We start from the raw sequence: 21050 nt of genomic DNA, 5'->3' as shown, positions 1-21050 counted from the left end.
AAGAATGTGAGATTCACATTTATTTTTCCAATGACTAACAAGTCCTTCTGTGTGACAAGGACGATCCTGCTACTGCATTTACACTGGTGAACAAGCCAGACATAGCCCTTCTCTCTGGAGCATATCAAAGTCCCAGGGAATTGATAGGCAATAAACAAAGGAAAAAGACCATATGGATGGTGGTAGATACTTAAAGGTAAGGAACCAGTTTGTTGAGGGAAAGATGAGATTACACTTTTGGAGTCACTGAAGAAGGGCACACTCAAGTGTTTAATTTGAAACACTGGACTACATAAGTCTAACTAGAGAAATTTTTGTAGGCTGTGAGACACTTACAATAATAGTGAACTATATTTATAGAACATAGGGCACAATTATAACTATTTTACTCATGTTGTTTTCTTTAATTTTGCTACTATATTGTTGTGGAATATTACTTTAATTATGTAAAGATGCATTTCATTTGTTTATGAATATTACTTTATCTTTGTAAATGTGTGTTGCTTTTGTTTGCGCTGCGCTTGTTTAACTATGGAAAGATGTGTTGCTGTTTCACCTGACCTGCCTAAGGCATCTGATTGGTCAAATAAAGTTGAACAGCCATAGCTAACTAGTAGAGAGATAAGGTGGGGCTGGAAGCCAGAGGGAGTAAGCAGAAGAGAGAGAGGAAAACAAGGGAGAGAGGGGGTTGCCTAGGGCCATTCAGCCAGGCAACTGCCAGACAGACAAAGAGTAGGACATACATAAAGAAAGAAAGGTTAAAAGTCCCAAATAGATAAACAGAAACAGGTTAATTTAATTATAAGATCTAGCGAGACAAGTATAAGAGGAGCCTTCATAACTGATAACAGATCTCTGTACCTCGATTTGGGAGCTGGCTGGGAGCCTAAGAGAAAGACTGCTTCCAGAGAAGTCAAGCAACTCATTACAAGTCCCCCAGCCAGCCAGCAGTTAAAGGAAAAAAAAAAAAAAAAAAAAAAAAACACGCCACCTCTATTGATAAGCAGTCATTTAAATGTTCTACAGAAAAACTGACAAGATTTCTTACTTTCAAGATAGAACTCTTGGAGGGTAAAGAGAGCGATTTCAAATAAGTTAAAGATAGGATCAACAAGACTCGCTAATAAGCATGGGACAAAGGAAAAATCAAATGTGAACATATTTAGCTATCTGTACATAGAGAAATTATTTGATAACAATGAACAGTATTATTAGAAGGGGAGCACATATATGAACTATTTATCTGGAAATTTAAATGTGGACTCAGGATGATATCAATGATATTTAGAGTCAAGAAAGGGAATAAAATTCCTGAAAAAAAACATGAATAGAGGAAAAATAAAAGATCATGCAAGACTGAGCCCAGAGAACAGAAGCATTTAGGATGTTTGAAGAAGAAAGCAAGATAGAACACACTGGAAAAGAGCCATTACAGAGAGTTTAGCCTTTCCACAATGCATACTTATTTCTATATAATATCCTGTATATCCAATTTTAAGTAAAATTGTCAGGGATGGCACTGCCCACAGTGAGCCAGGTCTTCTCGTACCAACCACTAATCAGGAAAATGACCCACAGATTTGCCTACACGCTAGTGTGACAGAAGAATTTTTTCCCTCTTCCCAGAAGACCTTACTCGTGTCCACTTGACACAGCACCTGCCAGCTGTTAGCCCGCATTTCCGTCCAACTCTTATGCCAACAATTCTCCCAATCCCAGTCGATAAACCCTCACCTTACTCCTGGTCCTATGTATTTATTTAGCTGTCCTGGACATTCCAATTAAGGAAATTATATACTATCTGGCCTTCTGTGAATGGCTTCTTTGGCTTTGCATGTTGCCAAAGTTTATCTTTATGTAATATGTTTCAGTACTCTAAACATTTTTTTGGGTGAATGGATACAATATATTTTGTTTCTTTATCATGTGATGGACATTTGGGTTGTTTCTTCTTTCAGCTATTATAAATAATGCTGCTATAAACAGATGTCCACTTTTATAACTATGTCATCAATTTTATATACATGATTGACATATAGATATCACTCACATCCACACATACCACCCACAGGTGTCAGATGACAGCTCTAATAGTAATATTAAAATTTTTGAGGAACTGCCAACTGTTTTCAAAGTGGATATGCCATTTTAACTTTTAAACAATGTATTGGGGATCCAAATTTTCCAAATTCTCGTCAACATTTGTTTTCATGTACCTTTCTGTATACATATATCTCACTTGATATCAAATAGTATATCATTCATTATACTTCAGATTTGTATTCTTGGCAGCTACTGATGCCCAGCTTCGCACTAACCACTTCTTGCTGCTATAACCAAATAACTGGTAAGAAGCAATTTAAGAGAGGTGCTTACATTAAAAAAAAAAACCCTCACATATTGAGGCTATAACCCACCACAGAGGAGTAGGCATGTACAGTCCCTTTGGTGGCATCGTAAGGCTGCCCTCACATTTTAGCAGATTCAGAAGCACAGAGGGGGCTTCTCCTCTGGCTTTCGCGTGTCCGCGTTTCTCTCCAGTCTGGGAACCACCGACAGTGTGCCGTCACCGGCACTCACAGAGCGTCTCCACGGTTACATGTCTCTAGAAACCTCCTGATAGGTATGTCCAGAGATCCAAGTTCTGTCAAGCTGACAATGAAAATGATCCATGCAGGTTTCACTCTGCTATTTAAAAAAATTGTGGATCTCCATCAGATAAAAATTTGTTTTTATTAATGTGTGGCAAAAGTTCTATATATATTTTAGATACATGCTCTTTATCAGAATGTGATTTCCTAGTCCACGTTCTTCTCTCTTTACTCTCTTGATGGTGCCCATTGAAGGACCAAGTTATAAATATTGATGTCCAATTTACCTTTTTCTGTCTTTGTACATAGGATATCACATCAAGGAAATAGTGAACTAATCAAAGATCTAAACCTATGTTTTCTTTCAATAATTTTGTATTTAAGTCTGACGTAATTGGAGCTTCTGTATAAGTCATGAGACAGGCCAACCCAAAAACAACTTTTAATATTTATTTATTTTTTCATCTTAATGCAGGAGCTTTCCTCACCTATGAAGAACATCCCAAAATATTCCACTGAATGTCTGAAACCATCGATAACACCAAAATCTGTACAGGCAGTCAATATGTGAGTTTGGCTTCCCATTTTTTTTTTTAACCTAACACTACTGAGAAAACTGGGAATTCAACAACAGTTGGGCTTCAGATGTTGAAAAGTTATCTTTGCCAAGGAGGGAGCTGGTCAGTAGCAGGGAGCCAGAGCACCCAGTTAGCCATGCCATCACACTTAGTCTCTATAAACAGACCCGCTGTAACGGTAGAGAGCACTGAGATGCAACAGGCTAAGTTCTGATGCTGCCAGGCTGGTGTACTAAACGTGGTTCTGAGTGATGGCATCCCAGCACACAGTGAGTTTCCCCAGACAGAAGCCAGCAGGAGGCCAGGAGCAGCTGTATACTCACATTGTGGTCAAGTTTAACTTATAAACAACTTCAGCAAGAGATTAACAGTAACACTAGATTAAAGATGGTATTAATAACAACCTGTAAGACAAGTTATATAAAATGTATCCATTACTTCCGGAATTTCCCAGTCAATGAGTAACAGAAACCAGAGAAAGCAAATTCACAGATACTGAAGAACAACTTTAATGTAAACACTTATCACTATTTGTAGATTTTAAAACTTTTTCTTGGTTCTTGCAAAATTCAGCAACTTATCACTATTTTATTTACTTTCCTAAAATTAAGAAACTTTATCTATCTTTAAGGATTGTTCGGGAATTTACAGTTTTATTTTACACTGTAATTCCTCCCTTATTTAGACCAAATATTGTAAAAACTGACATTTCTTTATAACATAACTTACAGTTATAAAGTAAATGCTGAAGCAGCTAAACGTGAGTTTCCATAAAGCTAATTTTATTTTTCTATTTTCCAAATTTATTTTTGGCATTATTTATTACTTAAAATCACCAAAATATTTTCAATATTGTTTCAAATAGGACATTTATAAAACTTAGTTTATTGTTTCTAATTACTATTAGTTTCTGGGTAGGCAGAAATTAACTTTGAACAAATTAATTCAGTTTTAAAGTAACTTTTCACTTGAGTTCGACCCCCCCCCCCCCAGGATGCTACCTACCAAAGCCAATTTTCCTCTTTTAAAAACAAATCTTAAGAGTCTACTCTATCACTTCCCAATTCTGGCCGCCTATCAGTAACACCCAAATTCCTACATCGCAAAACACTTCAAGTTTTTATTTTCACTTTTTTTCCAGTTGCCCCTCAAGACACTTTCCACCCCAGCAAGGAGTTCACAGGGAATTCTTTAATACTTTGAAGGCAGTCGTGTTCTCCAAGAATGTGCACTGCAGCTCCCCGCCCTTCCTCCACCCACAAAGATCCTGGGATGGCCACAGCTTAGGGCTTCAAAGTTGCCTGCCTTAGCTCCTCCCCTTGCCCTGGGATAAACACATTGCCACTGTTTTTAAGACTATCATTTCTCTTTGTCTGTGAAGCCAGACAGAAGAAGAAATCCACTTGCTCCAGATACTCCCATCCTCAGAGGCTTCATTTCTCCTTCTATAAGCACTCACATCAAGAAGCAGCCAAGTAAAAGGTAATGTACAATTATTCTCTCCAGTACTTTCCTTATGTTTGACAAACTCACTCTTCCAAATGTGTTTGTGGGTCAAGATTTACATTCAAAATAATTTATAATAAAACTTGGTTTTATTTCAGTAAAAATCCTAACATTAAGTAGTGAAAAGAAAAATGTTCTGGGTTTTCTCATTTATTAGGAAGAGAACTCTGAAATATCTTTGTGTCTTACTTTCCTTCTTGTGAATTATGAAGTCACTGTATTTACATGTAAGCACCTTGATTAGGGCAGATATGTTTGTGTATACATACGTGCATATAATAAGCACTAAGTCACGTTTCTGTTTTGAACAGAATGTTTGTATATTTTTACAAGGCTTTTTATTTCAGAGACTTTCGTGCTTAGAGCTGAATCATTTCCTTTTCATCAGAGTACAGGTAGGTGTAAGGCAAGGCTAAAACGGTTCCCTTTAATATTTAAACTCCTTGTGCCAAAAACAATCTATTCAAAAGTTATTTCTACCACACCCAATTATTTCAACTAAGAAATAGGACTAACAACTTAAGAGATGTTTTAGTGTTTATTTAGAAAAAATGAAATATTATGATTACATAAGAGATAATCATTGCACAGGTTTAGTTTTAATTTAGGATTTTTTGGTTAGCATATTAGATTCTGAGACCACGCGCTAGTTTTTTTTTTCAAAGCATTTGTACCCCCAATATCTCTTTTCATAATTAAGTTTGTCTCTTTGTGATACTAAATATTTCATTTTGTCAGGTTCAGTTCGAAATTTCAAAGACTGCTAGCTTATCATCTCACTCTACATCTTTAGATATGCGCCAAGTATGAAGTTGCTAAAGATATCCTCAATAAATACATACCATATTTATCTTATGAAAACACTTTCATAACTAAAGTCTTTTTCTTGATCAAATTTATTATCATTGTAATTGTGTCTGCCAAATTAAAAGCTTACTGTTTTATTACCTACAAAAATGAAGAAATCTCAGAAAAGCTCCAAACCAATTAGCTAGCTAAGAGAACACCATAGCAAATGTCAAAGTTTCCTGAAAATCTACAGCGTTAAACACTACACCATGGAAACCGGGTGCCAGATTCAGGAGCTCTTTGTACCCAACCGTTTAGCTATCAAACTGATTTGCAGCTGTCATTTGCCATCTTTTCAGAAGTAAGATGGGGTTAAGTAAGTACAGCCACTCAGGAGTACTGCGGCAGCCCGCGCTAGCAGAACTTTCTGTGAGAGGGGAATAAATGCTCTACAACTTGCCGTATATGAAGTACCAGAAATGTGTTATGGCAACGAAATAGCTAAATATGGAATTTTTTATAATCCTAATTAATTTAATCTTACATAGCATCTTGTGCCTGTGGTGCTATACAGTTTATGTCTAAGGTAATGAAATCACTCAATGTCTTCATTTACAAACACTTCTGACACGGAGGGAAGTAGTGTTATCAACAGCAACAAATGTAGATCACCAGACAAGAACTAAACATTCATGGCTGATGTCCTGCTATGAACCTTTTCACCACCAACTAAAACACAGTAAGGTCTTCATTTTTACAGAGCACACAGCAGGTCATCCCTTAAACCTATGTAACCTTAGAAAATTAATATCTACAAAGAGTACACCGAAAAGACAACAAAGCCACCAATAATTCTGCAGGTGAGCGAAAGAACTAAATGATCTATTTATAGTCCTCCCCAGCAAAGAAATACGGAAGCATTACCCTGGAGAAAGAGATAGATATCTAAGAATGTCATACTGAGAACCTCCTTCAAATGTGCCACAGAAAAGCCTACAGGAGCACTGAAAGACTGACAGTCAGAATGGCTCAAAGACAAGACACCGAGGCACCATGAGTCCCTTTCACACAAATCAGCAGTCAAATGTACGTTCAGGTAACAAATCACACTTTCCTGAGAGGACAGGAGATTTATCTGAGCAGTAAGAAAAATGGATGACCTGAAATTTTAGAACTTCAGACTACCTCTTCATTCTGATTTTTCAAGTCACAAACATTAGAAAGTTGAAAGGACTGTTAGACCTGGTTGTTTTGAAGTCTCTCAAAGCTGTAGAGATGTATTCAGACAAATGCTTTTCCATGAGAGCTACTCTGATCCAGGCTCTACCCTACGAGGAACAAGAAAGGATCAAATAAGAAACTTAAAGAATATTTTCTATACACTATCAAATATATGCATATTAACAATATGGAACATATAATTCAAAATCAAGAATGACTAAGATAAAACAGAAAACTTTGATAATATTAAGCATATATTTTGTTTTTCAGAAGACATATGACATATCAATCCACTACTATGTCTTCTGATGAAAATGAGCTACTTGGGTTAGACAGAGATGTATTTTGACTCATAAAGTACATTTATATAAAATTCTACTTCAATGTCAAAAGGCAACATGCTAGTTAAAGTGAGACACATGAAGCAGAGTCTTTCAGTAGTTCCTCCAGCAACACGTGTGAGACAATTTTCTACTTATGCCCCAAGAAGAGATTTTCATACCAACAATAAATTACAATATATGACCAATCACAAGCCCAAATCAACAGCTACTAAATCTGTTGGTAAAGATGCTACTATAGATTTAAAATAGAAAAAAAAAAAGACAAAAAGCCAAGGACTGGGGATGTAGCATTGGTATAGCATGCTCCAGGCTCTGGTTTTAACTCCACCCCACTGATAAACAAAACAAAAACAAGAAACAAAGCTCAACTCAGATGTCAGCATATTTCAGCCAAGAATCATGGAGACAATTCTGACTTGTGAATCATTTAACAAATACGAGAAAGTGTTAACCCTTTTTAGTAGTTGGCATTAGCTAGTCTTTGTTAATACTCCAAAATATTCCTTACAGATGTATAGGTTTCTGTGTGTGTATGTGGTTGTACTTGCCTGTCTATGTGTGGAGGTCAGAAGTCAATTACAGGTTCTTTATCTATTGCTCCATTTCCTTCCTTCCTTCCTTCCTTCCTTCCTTCCTTCCTTCCTTCCTTCCTTCCTTCCTTCCTTCCTTCCTTCCTTTCTTTCTTTGACAATGTCTCTCATTGAACCTGGGGTTCATTTGGTTGTTCTGGCTAGATTGACTAGCCACATGGGATTCATCAGTCTCTGCTCTAATCCCCCAGACCTCTGATCTGGACTTATAGACCAGGGCAACCACACCAGGATTTTGGGGGGTGGGTGCTGGACATTTGAATTCAGGTCATCATGCCTGGGCAGCAAACACTTTACTTCACTGGGTTACCTCTCCAATCCTTTTTGTAGCCTATATATTGAAAGAATATAAGGAATAATATCTAAAGAGATTGTAAAGTATCATTTACTTTCATTTCTACTTAGTCCTTCCCAAATCTCCAGGAAAATTCATAACAACTAACTAACACAGAAAGCAATAGCACTGAAATAGCAATAGGAGTAAAGATCATAATCAATATGTATATTATGCTCAACCAGAGAAAGGCATGAAAATGTCTACAGATATATGAATTCAGCTACTCATGGACAAGAAAGGAGCCAATCTAGGAAGTGATAAAAAACAGTCAGGCGAGAAAGGCAGTGCTGCTGGGGAGAAAACCAACAACGGGGATTACCTGCAGCCAAGCTTCCTACTACCCTAACTTTTAGCTTGCCCTGCACTCACTCAGTCCATTGTTCCTTTTGAGTGAGCCTGGAGGAACTCACATGAGGTGGGGCTGACTGAAGCAGGAAGGAAAAGGCAAGCTGCTGGCTGCCCAACAGTCCCCAGATTCTCACTGGAAACAGTCTAACAGATGCAGAAGCGAGCAGTGGGCTGCGGAATCAAAAGGTTACCCTGTCACAAGTACAGAAGTAAGCGAAGGCACCGTCCAGAGAAAATTAGGCACAGGAGGCTGTGCTGTGGCTAGATAAGAATGTGGGGAAAGTCCTGCTTCCTGATTTATTAATTCCAGGCCACACAGAGCTGGGCTGCACTCAGTTTCCTGTCCTTGAATTGCGTGGAACTCTCTGTTGTGGTAACAAATTGTGCTAATTTTAATGATTTATTTTTTTTTTCAATGAAAGAACTTTTACTAGAATGGAAAAACAAACAAGACTTATGAAAGCTGTTGGCCACAAAGATATAGAAAGCCTAAAGCGATGTTATGGAACTTAGACTTTATTCCTTGACAATGGCAAATCACTGAGACTTCAAAAAAATCATGAACATAGATAGCTCTTAAGGACAGTATTGCGAGACTGCTAAAAGTCTTCTGTGTATATTAAAATAGTCCCCATAAAATTGGTGCGTTTGGTTATAATATTATCCTTACTTTACTATATGATGAGACAAAAAAAAATGCCATTAGTAAAGAAAAAAAAAAAAAAACCCGTCATCTCATCCCCAAACAGACTGATCTATGAGCTCTACCTTCCTGTCTCATCCAAGAATGAGATGTCATCATTTAAAAGAGAAAAAAAGACATCAAAGAGTAAAGGTATCTGCCTTGATACATTTGACAAAAGACAGTCTAAATTTCACACAGATCTCCACCAGATTACAAATGGATCTGCACGAAGGAGCACGTTTTAGTTACAGTTCAGCCTAACTGTCAGGATATGCAAATGTTCTCTATTTCAGATCGGTCAAGCGGTTATTTTTCAAAGGATTTTCCAATTTCCATCACTTTTGCAGATTTTACTGTCTACAGCAGTGGTTTTCAACACTCTAAAAGCTGCGGTCCTTTAATATAGTTCTTCATCTTGTAGTGACCCCAACCACACAATTATTCATTGTCACTTCATAACTAATTTTGTTACTGTTACGAATCATGATGTAAACACCAGTTGTGCAGGATACTTACTCCCAAACAGGTCAAGACCCACAGGCTGAAAACTACTGGTCTATGGGATCTATGGGGTTGGTGTTGTCTTCATTCTGAATATTTTATAATCTGTTCTATTTCATTAAGAGATTTGCTGAAATCTATTAATTATACCAACCGTCAAAAAAAGACCCACAGCTTTTAGTTTGCTATTCTGGATAAATCTGCTTCAACGTGATTGAGGTGTTGCTCGTTATTCTCTTTCCTTCTACTCAATTACTACTCGTGTGGTTGCTTTTTGAAATGAAATCTCTGATAACTGATTTCTAGCATTTCTCGTTACTCAAACACAGCCTTCTTAAGTCTTTTGATTATGATTTCCTCTTTGACCAATGAGCTACTTAGAAGTCCTTCAAATTTTCACTCATAAAAGCATTTTGTTGTTCTGTTGGTACCGAGTCCAGCTTACTTCCACTGTGGTTACAGAACCTACTTTATGTGATCGAGTCCTTTGGAGGCCATTGAGATCATTAGGCTCAGCATATGGTTGTTTGATGAGAATTCTATTTCATAGCTAGCTCTTTTAAATGTTCAGTTTCCCAATACTCATCTTTGCTTCCATTTATTTAGTCACTGCTATTATTTCAGAGTTTATCATATTTATGACCCATAGTTCGGTTTCTTTTGTAGTTTTCTTGGTATCAGTCATATTTTTCTTTTCTTTTCTTTTTGGAAACTATTTGTGTTGCTGCACAGCCCAAACTGGCCTTGACCTTGGGATCCTCCTCAGCTTCCTGAGAGCTGAGGTAACAGGCACGCACCACCACAGGTAGCTTGATGTCCTTGATAAGCTTGATTTGATCTAATAGCAGGTGCTGTTAACAATAACCTGGAGCACTTATTCCTTTCTCTCCACAGCTAATATTTTTCCTTGGGGGTCATATAGAAGGGCATCACTTTTAGACCTTTTTCTGATGATCCCTGTGAACTTTCTGGCGTATTTACAAAACATTCTTCCTAGTTTTTCCAGAAGTTAATCTCTTATTTCTACAGAATAAAATGAAAACCTTCAGTCAGTTAACTGCTGCTTAATCCAAGCTCACAGACCATCTGACTGCTCCCCTTTCTCCAAGAAATCAGACTCTGCCTCTCCCCATATCCCTCTCCACCATTCCCTTCTCTCTCTGCCTGCATGGTAAATTTATGGCTCTACCTTGAATATGTCCACGGGGATGCAAGCCAGGCCATGATAGATGTGGTATGAAATCTGCTCACCCCCAAACCCCGTTCGTGTCACAACATCACCCACCCTTTTCTGGAACGTCTCTCCTTTCAGAAGGGGCATGCCATGCCCTGCATGGTGGCTATCTCTCCTATGTACTTCCTCTTGGGATCTGAGGAACAGGAAGTCTCTTTCCCTCCAATGCCCCATCCTCCTGCTGAGAGTCTGATGCTGTCTCTTCAGATTCTTTCTGACTTCATGGCTGCATTATGGCCCTTGTGGTTATCAACTTCTCTCTTAAAATAAGGCTCATTCTGAAAAGTAATTTTGTATTAAAAAGCTATAATTCTTATCATTTTTATCGCCTCAATTACTTTCTGCATTTTGGGGACAAGCCAATTATGTACATATGATTCTAGCCTGTATTAAAGAAGTTTACAATACCTTTTATGCTCATGTTGCTTAATTTAAATTTGAAAACTAGAAAGTTGGTTTCTTATTTTTACGTTATCCAGTGTTCTGTTACTAAGCTAAACTCTTCATTAATCCATGTTCCATGTAACTTCCTTTGAACAATTTCCCCATAAGTCAACAGAAATATATGTCATTGAACATAAGTGATATAAATAATGATCTAACCAGTAATCCTTCATAATGACTCAACAACTTTGCAACACAAATTTTACTTCTCCATGATTCTGTGTGCTTACACTATGATTAAGTATTTCTCCCTTAAAATGTGTTTACTGGAATTTGGGGATTTCATCATCCAGTAGAAAAGGAGCTATCCCAGATGCAGGAAGCCCTTCGAGAAGCAAATTACCGCACTTCTAAAAATGACTTAATCTGTGTGATACAATACTGGAAACTGTCGTGAGAGACTTACTCAAGCCAAATATTCCTCTCTGTATGCAGCTGTTACACACAGCGTATGCCGTGCTGAGGAAACAAAGGCAACAAGCGCTGCTCATATGCAACCAAGTGGAGAGGGGGACTAGATTTATTATAGGAAACTGCATTTGTTTTCTTTTGCTGAGCAGTGAGTTGCAAACTCAGAGGCTGTGAAGGACATCGACTCCGTGTCTCACACTCGTCATGAGTCCGCGGCCACACCAGGACCTTCTGTCCAGGGTCACACAAAAAGGGGGCCACACGGAGAAATCTACATCCAAGTTCACGCCAGCTGATTGTCATTTCTGCTCTTGCAGCCTGCCAACTGAAGTCACCTTTCTTGTCCTCATGGTTTTGGTTATGTCTACTTTCAACTTGTGGAAGTGATCAGCATTTTCATGTTCTGGTTCTCAGTCTTATCCCAGCCACTGCGGGAATCTAATTTCTCACAGTACTTAAGCATCTGGGTTTCTGATTTTACCACCAGATGGGGCAAATTCTGTTTCTGTTAAATTTGCAGTCAAAGCCCAACTACCTTTGCCATTTATTGCATTTTCAAAGCCATTTAGATCATCAACAATATTCATTTTGCTGTCCAATTAAAACTATAGAGAATGTGAAGAAGTGATTCTCTATTACAAATGTTGTCTCAACTGACATTGTTGTCTAGAAGGCCACGAAAAACATGACAAACTAAAAGAAAGACCCTGGCAATGCGAGCCATTATTCCCTTTACCAGATCAGAAACTGAGATTTACAGAGGCGTCTTTCCCCCAACCTGAGTGCCTCTAGCTGAATCTGAATGAACCCCAGACATGGTTTTTAAACCATGATGCAGACAGCATCATGAGACTTGGAGGAGAGTAACGCCGGAGAACTATGTGTTTGAAAGGTTCTGATTATCTTTGAAGATCTTCTTTATAAAAACGACTGATTCTAAAACACACTTTTCTCATAGAAGAGTGAGAAGCCGAGAACTTGAATGCAGGCCCTTTGTGTATACAGTATGGCTTCCAGTTTTGAGCTCTCAAGGGATTCCTGTGTGTGTGAACACATGTGCCTCTGCATCTATATGTGTTTCTGGAGGTTTTCCTCCTGTTTATTTTGTCTTATTCTGAACTGCTTGTCTTGTCTTGTCCTATTTCATTATTGCTCCGTAGATGCGTGTTTGTTTTCTGTTACAGACGGAAAAGGTGTGGATCTGGATGGGAGGAACTGGGAAGACAACGAGCACGGAAAATCACAATCAGAACTTATTTTCTGAAAAAAGTCTATTTACAATAAAAATGGGGTGGTGGCAGGTTTAACAATTTTAGTAAAAGCTATCAGATTGCAATCTCAAGCAGACAGTGAAAAAAAAAACCTTACGAAAATAAAAAAAAAAGTTTATGTGCTACAAGGGTTTGCTTGTATAGATTCAGTTCATCAAAAATACAACTAGTCTTTTTCACCTAAACAAATTGAGATACCATTCCTAAGTCATAGGGAAAGCTAAAAGCAAAACTGATAGAAACTCAACTGAGGTCTAATTTCAATTTTAGAATTCTAAAATAATGAACTAACTTGATCTTCAAACTGTAAATTGTTATTTTTCTACTTAGAACAGTCCAATAAAACATAAAATATTTCTGAAACTAATGTTAAAACACCTTACTTTAGCATGTTAGGCATTTTTAAAAATCTTTTTTGATTTGTTTATATAAATTTTAAAATTATGGAGGACCCAAAGAAAGCTTTTAGTTAGACTATATCTATGAATATTTCCTATACCTAACCTTCTGAACCTCAGTAAATGGGGATGTTTTGAGGGTTCAATGGCATTTGCCCTGTAAGCATGAGTAACTAAACCACAAAGAAGCCAGCATGACTGTAACTCTAGCACTGGGGGAGAGAGAGTCATTTCCAGAGATTCTCCAGCTCATCAGCCAGCCAGCCCAACCCAAACTAGCAGCCTTTCAGTTAGAAAAAGACCTTGACTTGAGGCAACAAAGTAAAGAGTGATGAAATCATATCCTGCTATGGCTTCTGTATGTGCACTCACCAATGTGCAATCTGTGCATCTGAACACAGCACACACCACACACACACAGATACACACAGAAATATTTTCCGACATAGCTTACTATAACATCTAGCCTAGCTGGAACTAATTATGTTTCCCACGCTGGCCCCAAACCCTCAATCTTCCCTCTATGCCTCAGCCTCCCTGGTGCTGAAATTACAGGCATGTATAATCACGCCCAATCATATTACACATTGCCATACTAAATTGAGTGGTCAATACCTAGTCAAAGCTTAAATTGAAGAATCAATTCTTACTATGCCATTCAGTAGACATTCTGAAGTAAAACTGTTTATATATACATATTAATATATCTATATAATATGTATATACTGCATGGTAGGAAAGCATTCAGTGGCTACCTGTCTCATTTGATGCAGGTCTGGTCACTACTGTACCAGTATGCACAGTAGTGTAAATATTAACACCGAGGAAAGAAAAGGAACACGAAGTGTTGGTTTGGAGATTACAGACACTCAAAGAGAGGCCTCTGAAGATTCTACGGATTCCTCGGGAATATATATATATATATATATACATATATAGGTTTTCCAAGACAACATTTCTCTGTGACTTCACTCTGTATGTAGACCAGGCTGACCTGGACTCAGATATTCGCCTGCCTCTGCCGCCCAAGTACTGGTATTACAGGCAAGCAGTAACATACCTAGCTTGCCGAGGATATACTTTAAAACTGTTTCTTAACAGGAAATTTGCAGTGAGTAGGTTCATATCCTCCTGCTACTCAAGATAAGACAGTGATAATTTGACAGACAGTATTATAAAATAAGCACACACAATGAAATAAAAATAAAGCCTCTAAAAGTTAACCTGGGTAATGCGCAAATTCTAACAAAAAAAGGAAACATTGTTTTTTAATACAGAGTTCAAATATTTTCTGTCCAAGTAAAATAACTTCTAATTAGATCAGACATAGTTCAGATTGTCAAGCCTTACCTTAGCTCTGGAGGAACTGACATTTTCCATATTTTCAATGCTGCAGATACAGTTTTGAGAAACTTTCCGGCAAGCCACTCTGATATAGTCCCAGAAGCTACGAGGACTTTCATAACCAAACCAGGTTACTTGACCTTCAGGAGATAATTGTAACACAGAATAAATACACTAGTCCAGAAAAGTCAAAAGGCACGAGCAGTAAAACTCCGAGCAGTGAATGAAACTAGAGTGTGTGGTCTGGAGAAATCTTAAACAGAATCTCACTCGACAATTGCTCGAGTTACTTTTGAAATCCGACATAGTTAATTCTGAATTATTATTCACATGAAATGGAAAGGAACCGGACACTAAAAATATCTCATTGTCTGAGGTTTTCACTGCAGCACAGGGAGCTTTTCCCGAGCTTCCTGGACACTGGGTGAGCACTCCTTTACGTGGGACTAGTTGGATTATAAACCTTTCCTATGGTGAAGAACAGAAAGTAAATGATGGATATTTTTATTTCTCTTTAAAAGGCTGTATTGACCCTACAAGCAATAAAACCAATGAGCATTGCGCATCCACTGGAGAGTCACGCTCTTCTACCACACTCTTCTGTCCCCACAAAACCCTCCTCTGAGAGTCATCGCTGGTTGTCATGTAGTCACCGACCTGTGAGAACCTGAGCTATACACCATCCTCATTTTCATGGTACTTTTACTTACCTGCATCCAACCACATCCCTTTAACTCCCCCCCCCTTTTTTTATTGAGCTCTACATTTTTCGCTGCTCCCCTCCCTTCCTCTCCCCTCCCCCCTTCAAACCTCCCCCAAGGTCCCCATACTCCCAATTTACTCAGGAGATCTTGTCTTTTTCTACTTTCCATGTAGATTAGATCTATGTATGTCTCTCTTGGTGTCCTCATTGTTGTCTAAGTTCTCTGGGATTTGTAGTCTGGTTTTCTTGGCTTTATGTTTAAAAACCACCTATGAGTGAGTACCTGTGACAATTGTCTTTCTGTGTCTGGGTTACCTCACTCAAAATAATGTTTTCTAGCTCCATCCATTTGCCTGAAAAATTCAAGATGTGTTATTTTTTTCTGCTGTGTAGTACTCCATTATGTAAATGTACCACATTTTCCTTATCCATTCTTCGGTCAAGGGGTATTTAGGTTGTTTCCAGGTTCTGGCTTGTTGCTATGAACATAGTTGAGCACATGTCCTTGTGGCACAATTGAACATCTTTTGGATATATACCCCAAAGTGGTATTACTGGGTCTTGAGGAAGGTTGTTTCCTAATTTTCTGAGAAATTGCCACACTGACATCCAAAGGGGCTGTACCAGTTTGCATTCCCACCAGCAATGAAGAAGTGTTACCTTTCTCCCACAACCTCTCCAGAATAAGTTGTCACCAGTGTTTTTGATCTTGGTCATTCTTACGGGTGTAATATGGAATCTCAGAGTTGTTTTGATTTGCATTTCTCTGATGACTAAGGATGTTGAGCATTTCCTTAAGTGCCTCTCAGCCATTTTATATTCTTCAGTTGAGAGTTCTCTGTTTAGGTCTGTACTCCATTTTCTTATTAGATTATGTGTTCTTTTGATGACCAATTTCTTGAGTTCTTTGTATATTTTGGAAATCAGACCTCTGTCTGATGTTTGGTTGGTGAAGATCTTTTCCCATTTTGTAGGCTGCCGTTTTGTCTTGCTGACCATGATCTTTGCTTTACAGAAGCTTCTCAGTTTCAGGAGGTCCCATTTATTAATTGTTTCTCTCAGTGTCTGTGCTACTGGAGTTATATTTAGGAAGTGGTCTTCTGGGCCAATGCATTCAAGTGTACTTCCCACTTTCTCTTCTATAAGGTTCAGTGTGGCTGGCATTATGTTGAGGTCTTTGATCCAAACTTGAGTTTTGTGCATGGTGATAGATATGGGTCTATTTTCATTCTTCTACATGTTGATATCCAGTTATGCCAGCCCCATTTGTTAAATATGCTTTTTTTCCATTTGATATTTTCCCTTTTACTGAAAATAGATTTTTTTCTCACATACTATATGCTGATTAGAGTTTCCCCTCCCTTCCCTCTCAGTTCTCCTCACTTCCCCTCCCATCCAGATCTACCTTTGTCTCTCATTAGAAAACAATCAGGCTTCTAAGGAATAATAAAAAAAATATATTAAGAGAAAACACAAGCCAACACAACAGACTAGGACTAAACAAACAAACAGAAGAAAAAGAGCCCAAGAGAAGGCACAAGAAAGCACAAAGTCCTATTCTTTCACACTCAGGAATCCCATAAAAACACTACGCTGGAAGAGGACCTGGTGCAGAGGCGTGCAGGCCCTGTGCACGCTGCCTCAGAGTCTGAGCTCGTGTGGGCTTGCTCATGTGAATTTAGAGGGCCTGTTTTCTCTGTCCTCCCTGCCCTCTGGCTCTTACACTGCTCAGGAAGAAGCTCCTCTATCCAACCTCATCTTTTATATTTGGATAATTACATGCCTGTGCCTGAAAAGACATTCTACTTGGTGTATCTTATGTCATTATTAATAGCTCTAAATAGGACTCAGAGTATCAGGTATATATGAGCCTCTTTGTCTAGTTCAGTGTTTATTTTTTTATTTTAATTAAATACGATTACATTATTTCTCCCCTTTCCTTTCCTCTGCCCAACCCCTTCCAATGCCCCCACTCCTGAAATTAATAACTTCTTTTTATTATTGCTACATACAGATATATAAATGCACACATATAAATACAACCCATTGAGTTTGTTTAGTGTTATACAATTATACACACTTAGTATTCTAAAGTGGAACATGAGAAACATCCACTTTGGTTACCTGGAAATATGAATGTTACCCAGGAAGTTGTTTAATCTCACTACAGAAACATTTGCTTTTACACTTTAAATACGCACTTCTTTATTTGGACTGAGGTATTGGTCTGAGCTCTTCCCTTCTCTAGTAATTATTTCTCTACAGGTGTTTTATAAATTGCAGTTTGGAGTCCAATGTCTAAGATATTTGAGTAACTCCCAACCACGGCTACTAAATTAGATGGTTTTAAAAACAAACTCATTTCTGACCTTCCTCCCTACTGAATAATCAAGATCCCTGGAGGAGGACTCAGGCAACAATCAACTAGCAGAAGTTCTACAACTTGTAACTCAATATCCAGGACATTTACGATGCCTTTCTGTAATACGCCATGTGTGGTTTTTCTAGCTAGTCTTACTATCAACACACCCTGTCTCACTCACTTTTCTCTGCTTCAGGCAATCAGAACTCTACCTCTGCTTAGTCTATACAAACTCATTCTCACTATGTGTCAACAAAAATGAAAAGGTGCCTATAAAGTTTTATTCAAAGGGCTCTAAAATTTAATGTCTCTTTAAAAATAAAATCTTACTACCAACAAATAAAAATATGCAGGGATATTTATAATCTTCATCCTCCTCTTAGACTTTCCTAATTGCCCTGTTTCCTTCATCCGCTCCCTATACTTGCGTTTAAAAAGCTTCTCTATGACGACTCTGTATGTTTGTCTTTTAGGAACTTTGCATGTCATCAACTTGTTAGCCATCTAAAGTATGACATACAAGGAAGCAAAGAAGGCTGGGGGGCTCTTGAGACACGTGGATCTTGAGATCGCTTTCTAGCTATGTGACATTGAACAACTATTTCAACTTCACTCTATGTCTGAGCTCCTCTGTCAATGTAGAGTCATGCTAATACCTACCTGATAGCATTGAGGGTCATGCCAGCACATCCTGTATATGCCACAAGTATCACAGAACCTATTTCATATTAAGTACTACACAGACGTTAATATTGCCACTGTTAACCATACACAGGTAAGGGAAGTAAGTTCTTGTACCATAAAGCAAAGTAGAAATGGGATGCAAATTTGAGTCTTTTTTTTATTACTTCCTTAGATTCCAAAGAAGTTTCAAAGCAACCTTTCTACAGTTCCTCAAAATGTTTCCAATCTCAGCCACTTGTCTTTGCCTCCTAGTATTTGAGATCATTTTATGAATTCAAAAGGTACAAGTGTCTAATTTCTCTTAACTGTAGTAATATATGATGCAGAGGGGAAAACGCACAACAATTCTCTTTGTTCTCAATCTCCCTAACAAGGAAGTACGAGAAACAGAAGTTAGAAAAGTAGGCAGAGAAAGGCAATACTGTATTTGACAGGCTGTAGATGGTACCCATGGGGAAAGATGGCGTGTAAAGGTCTGTACTGATGCAGAATTTCCTCTGCAAGGAGATATTCATGAGAAGCGTGCTTTACACAGGGCCTAATTTGTTCTTCAATATGCAGCTATAAACCTTTGTATACGTTCATGAGTTTCACATGGCTGGGGAAAATAATGTGCAAACTTCAGAAGAGCCCTGTTGAGAAGAGAAACAAAGACCTAGAAAACCAGAACTAGAATGGCATTCAGCGGCAGAGTGGGCACTAAGCCCTACAGATGACTACAATGAATGTTCTGCAGGAAATTCAATGACTTGCCTAAAAGAATGATTTCCTGTAATATGAACTGAGAACTTATTCATGGGGTGGCATGTCATAAGGCCTTAAATAGAGCAGTGGCATCTTTATGATAGTTTAATCAACTCGGCACACAAGATAGACCTGCCTTCCTTCTTTCTCAGCCCAGGTACATGCAACATCTCCAAAGTAAGACTCTGGGTTTAAGACAAGAAACTCTTCACACGCAGAAGCATTGACTTTAAGAGAAGCTAACTCCCAGCTGGGTAGTGGTGGCACACACCTTTTATTTTAGCACTCAGGAGACAGAGGCGCGGTAGACCTCTGTGAGTTCAAGGTCAGTCTGGTAAACATAGAGAGTTCCAGGACAGCCAAGGCTACACAGAGAAACCCTCTCTTGAAAAAGAAAAAAAAAAAAAGAGCGAGAGAAAGAGAAGATAAACCCCTTGCTAGAACTGCAAACAAAGCTCTTACACAAGCTGTCTACATACTCTCAAATTCTATCTAAATGATTTCTGAAGCTACAAAAACAAATTTAACTCTAAGAAACAAGTCCAGTTGGTTCATTCATGTTATTTAAATATTAAAGATAGACTCTTATTTATTTATTTATTTATTTATTTAGAGATAGGGTTTCTCTGTAGCTTTGGATCCTGTTCTGGAACTAGCTCTTGTAGACCAGGCTTGCCTCGAACTCACATCGATCTGCCTGCTGCTGCCTCCCGAGTACTGGGATTAAAGGTATGTGCCACCACCACCCAGCCGGAGTTATCTTTTAAAAGTTCTTGAGGACTATGTATATATGTACTTTCAATTATAAGCATAAACATAAAAATATCTGAATATATATAAAACATAAAATTAGTCAATTTAATCATCTAAAACAAAATAAAATGTTTCATTAAAAAGCTAATAACGGAATTACTGCTAATATGAATTTTTACTTACTGCCTGTCCAAAAAGAGTGCCAAGCTTGTGTTTTCCTGTCAGTGGCATCGTTAGCATAAGGTTTAAATACATGACTTGGCTGTATGGCGCATGTCTATAATCCCAGTCCTCTGGATGCTGAGGTGAGAAAACTGAAGAGTCAGAGGCCAGCCTGGACTTCAAAGGTCAAATAAATGTCAGTCCTAAAGAAATAAAACGTAACCCATGTCCATTGTACATACAGCACAAAAGACAAAGTAACTGTTTAAAATGATTACATGTGGGAATCCACATTAAGAAAATGAAAATATACTTGCTGTCTATGTTTTATCACTTGTCCTGCTCTAACCTTTGAAAAAAATAACTTTCCTAATTAAACATGTGAAAAAATGTTAATTCACATTACAGAGGCTAATGAAACAAAGCTGGGCGGTGGTGGCGCACGCCTTTGATCCCAGCACTCAGGAAACAGAGGCGGGCAGATATCTGTGAGTCTGAGGCCAGCCTAGTCTATCAAGTGCGTTCCAGGACAGCCAGGGCTGTTACACAGAGAAACCCTGTCTCAAAAGATAAAAATACAGAGGCTCAACAATATTTGCATATGGCAGGAAATTTAGTATGATATTTTCAGTGAGTAAATAAAGCTATTCAATCTAACAGGGAGAAAAGAAACTCAGAAATATTCTCCTGGTAAAGGTGAGTGGATGCAGAGCAGTTACTGGTGATAGAACTCATGTATGTTTTGTTGAGTGACTGGAAAATTCATGCCGTTTCCTTGAACTTACAGTTTCCATACCATCAAGTATTATTATACAGCATTTAAGATGTTGAGAAATAATAACCTGACAATTATCACTATGAGTTCTAATAAATATAACTGCACAATATGTACAACTAATAAAACTAGTACTAAAGAAGGAAGCAATGGAAATATACGGGGTCATATGGGAAAGGAAGAATAGACTCACATAAATTAGTCTAAAACAAGATTTTAATTTTAAAATTTAGAGAAAGACACTCGGACCCTCTAGATTTAAAGAAACAAAACTA

At 38.0% G+C, this 21050-nt stretch overlaps 2 protein-coding genes across 7 annotated transcripts in view; one reads left to right on the top strand and one right to left on the bottom strand.

Annotated features, from left to right (window-relative positions):
* Positions 1-21050, bottom strand: part of Rundc3b (RUN domain containing 3B) — a 155130-nt gene that overhangs the window by 99885 nt on the left and 34195 nt on the right. For all 3 annotated transcript variants that reach the window (XM_050139865.1, XM_050139866.1, XM_050139867.1), the window contains exons 3-4: positions 14599-14732; positions 6707-6792 (exon numbers count right to left, since the gene is read on the bottom strand). In XM_050139865.1, the coding sequence (XP_049995822.1) occupies positions 6707-6792; positions 14599-14732 (220 nt within the window). The remainder of the gene's footprint in view (positions 1-6706; positions 6793-14598; positions 14733-21050) is intronic.
* Abcb1 (ATP binding cassette subfamily B member 1) overlaps positions 4531-21050 on the top strand; it is a 142995-nt gene continuing 126475 nt past the window's right edge. For 2 of the 4 annotated variants that reach the window (XM_050139859.1, XM_050139858.1), the window contains exon 1: positions 4531-4651. The gene's annotated coding sequence lies outside the window, so the exon portion shown is untranslated. The remainder of the gene's footprint in view (positions 4652-21050) is intronic. The other 2 variants (XM_050139861.1, XM_050139860.1) reach the window with 2 other exon arrangements.

Source organism: Alexandromys fortis, unplaced genomic scaffold, assembly GCF_014885135.2.
Source record: "Alexandromys fortis isolate MF-2015 unplaced genomic scaffold, M_Fortis_MF-2015_v1.1 scaffold_38, whole genome shotgun sequence".
Classification (NCBI taxonomy): Eukaryota; Metazoa; Chordata; class Mammalia; order Rodentia; family Cricetidae; genus Alexandromys; species Alexandromys fortis.
The sequence above is the reverse complement of the archived record's forward strand: the minus strand, read 5'-3'. Positions and strand labels throughout refer to the sequence as shown.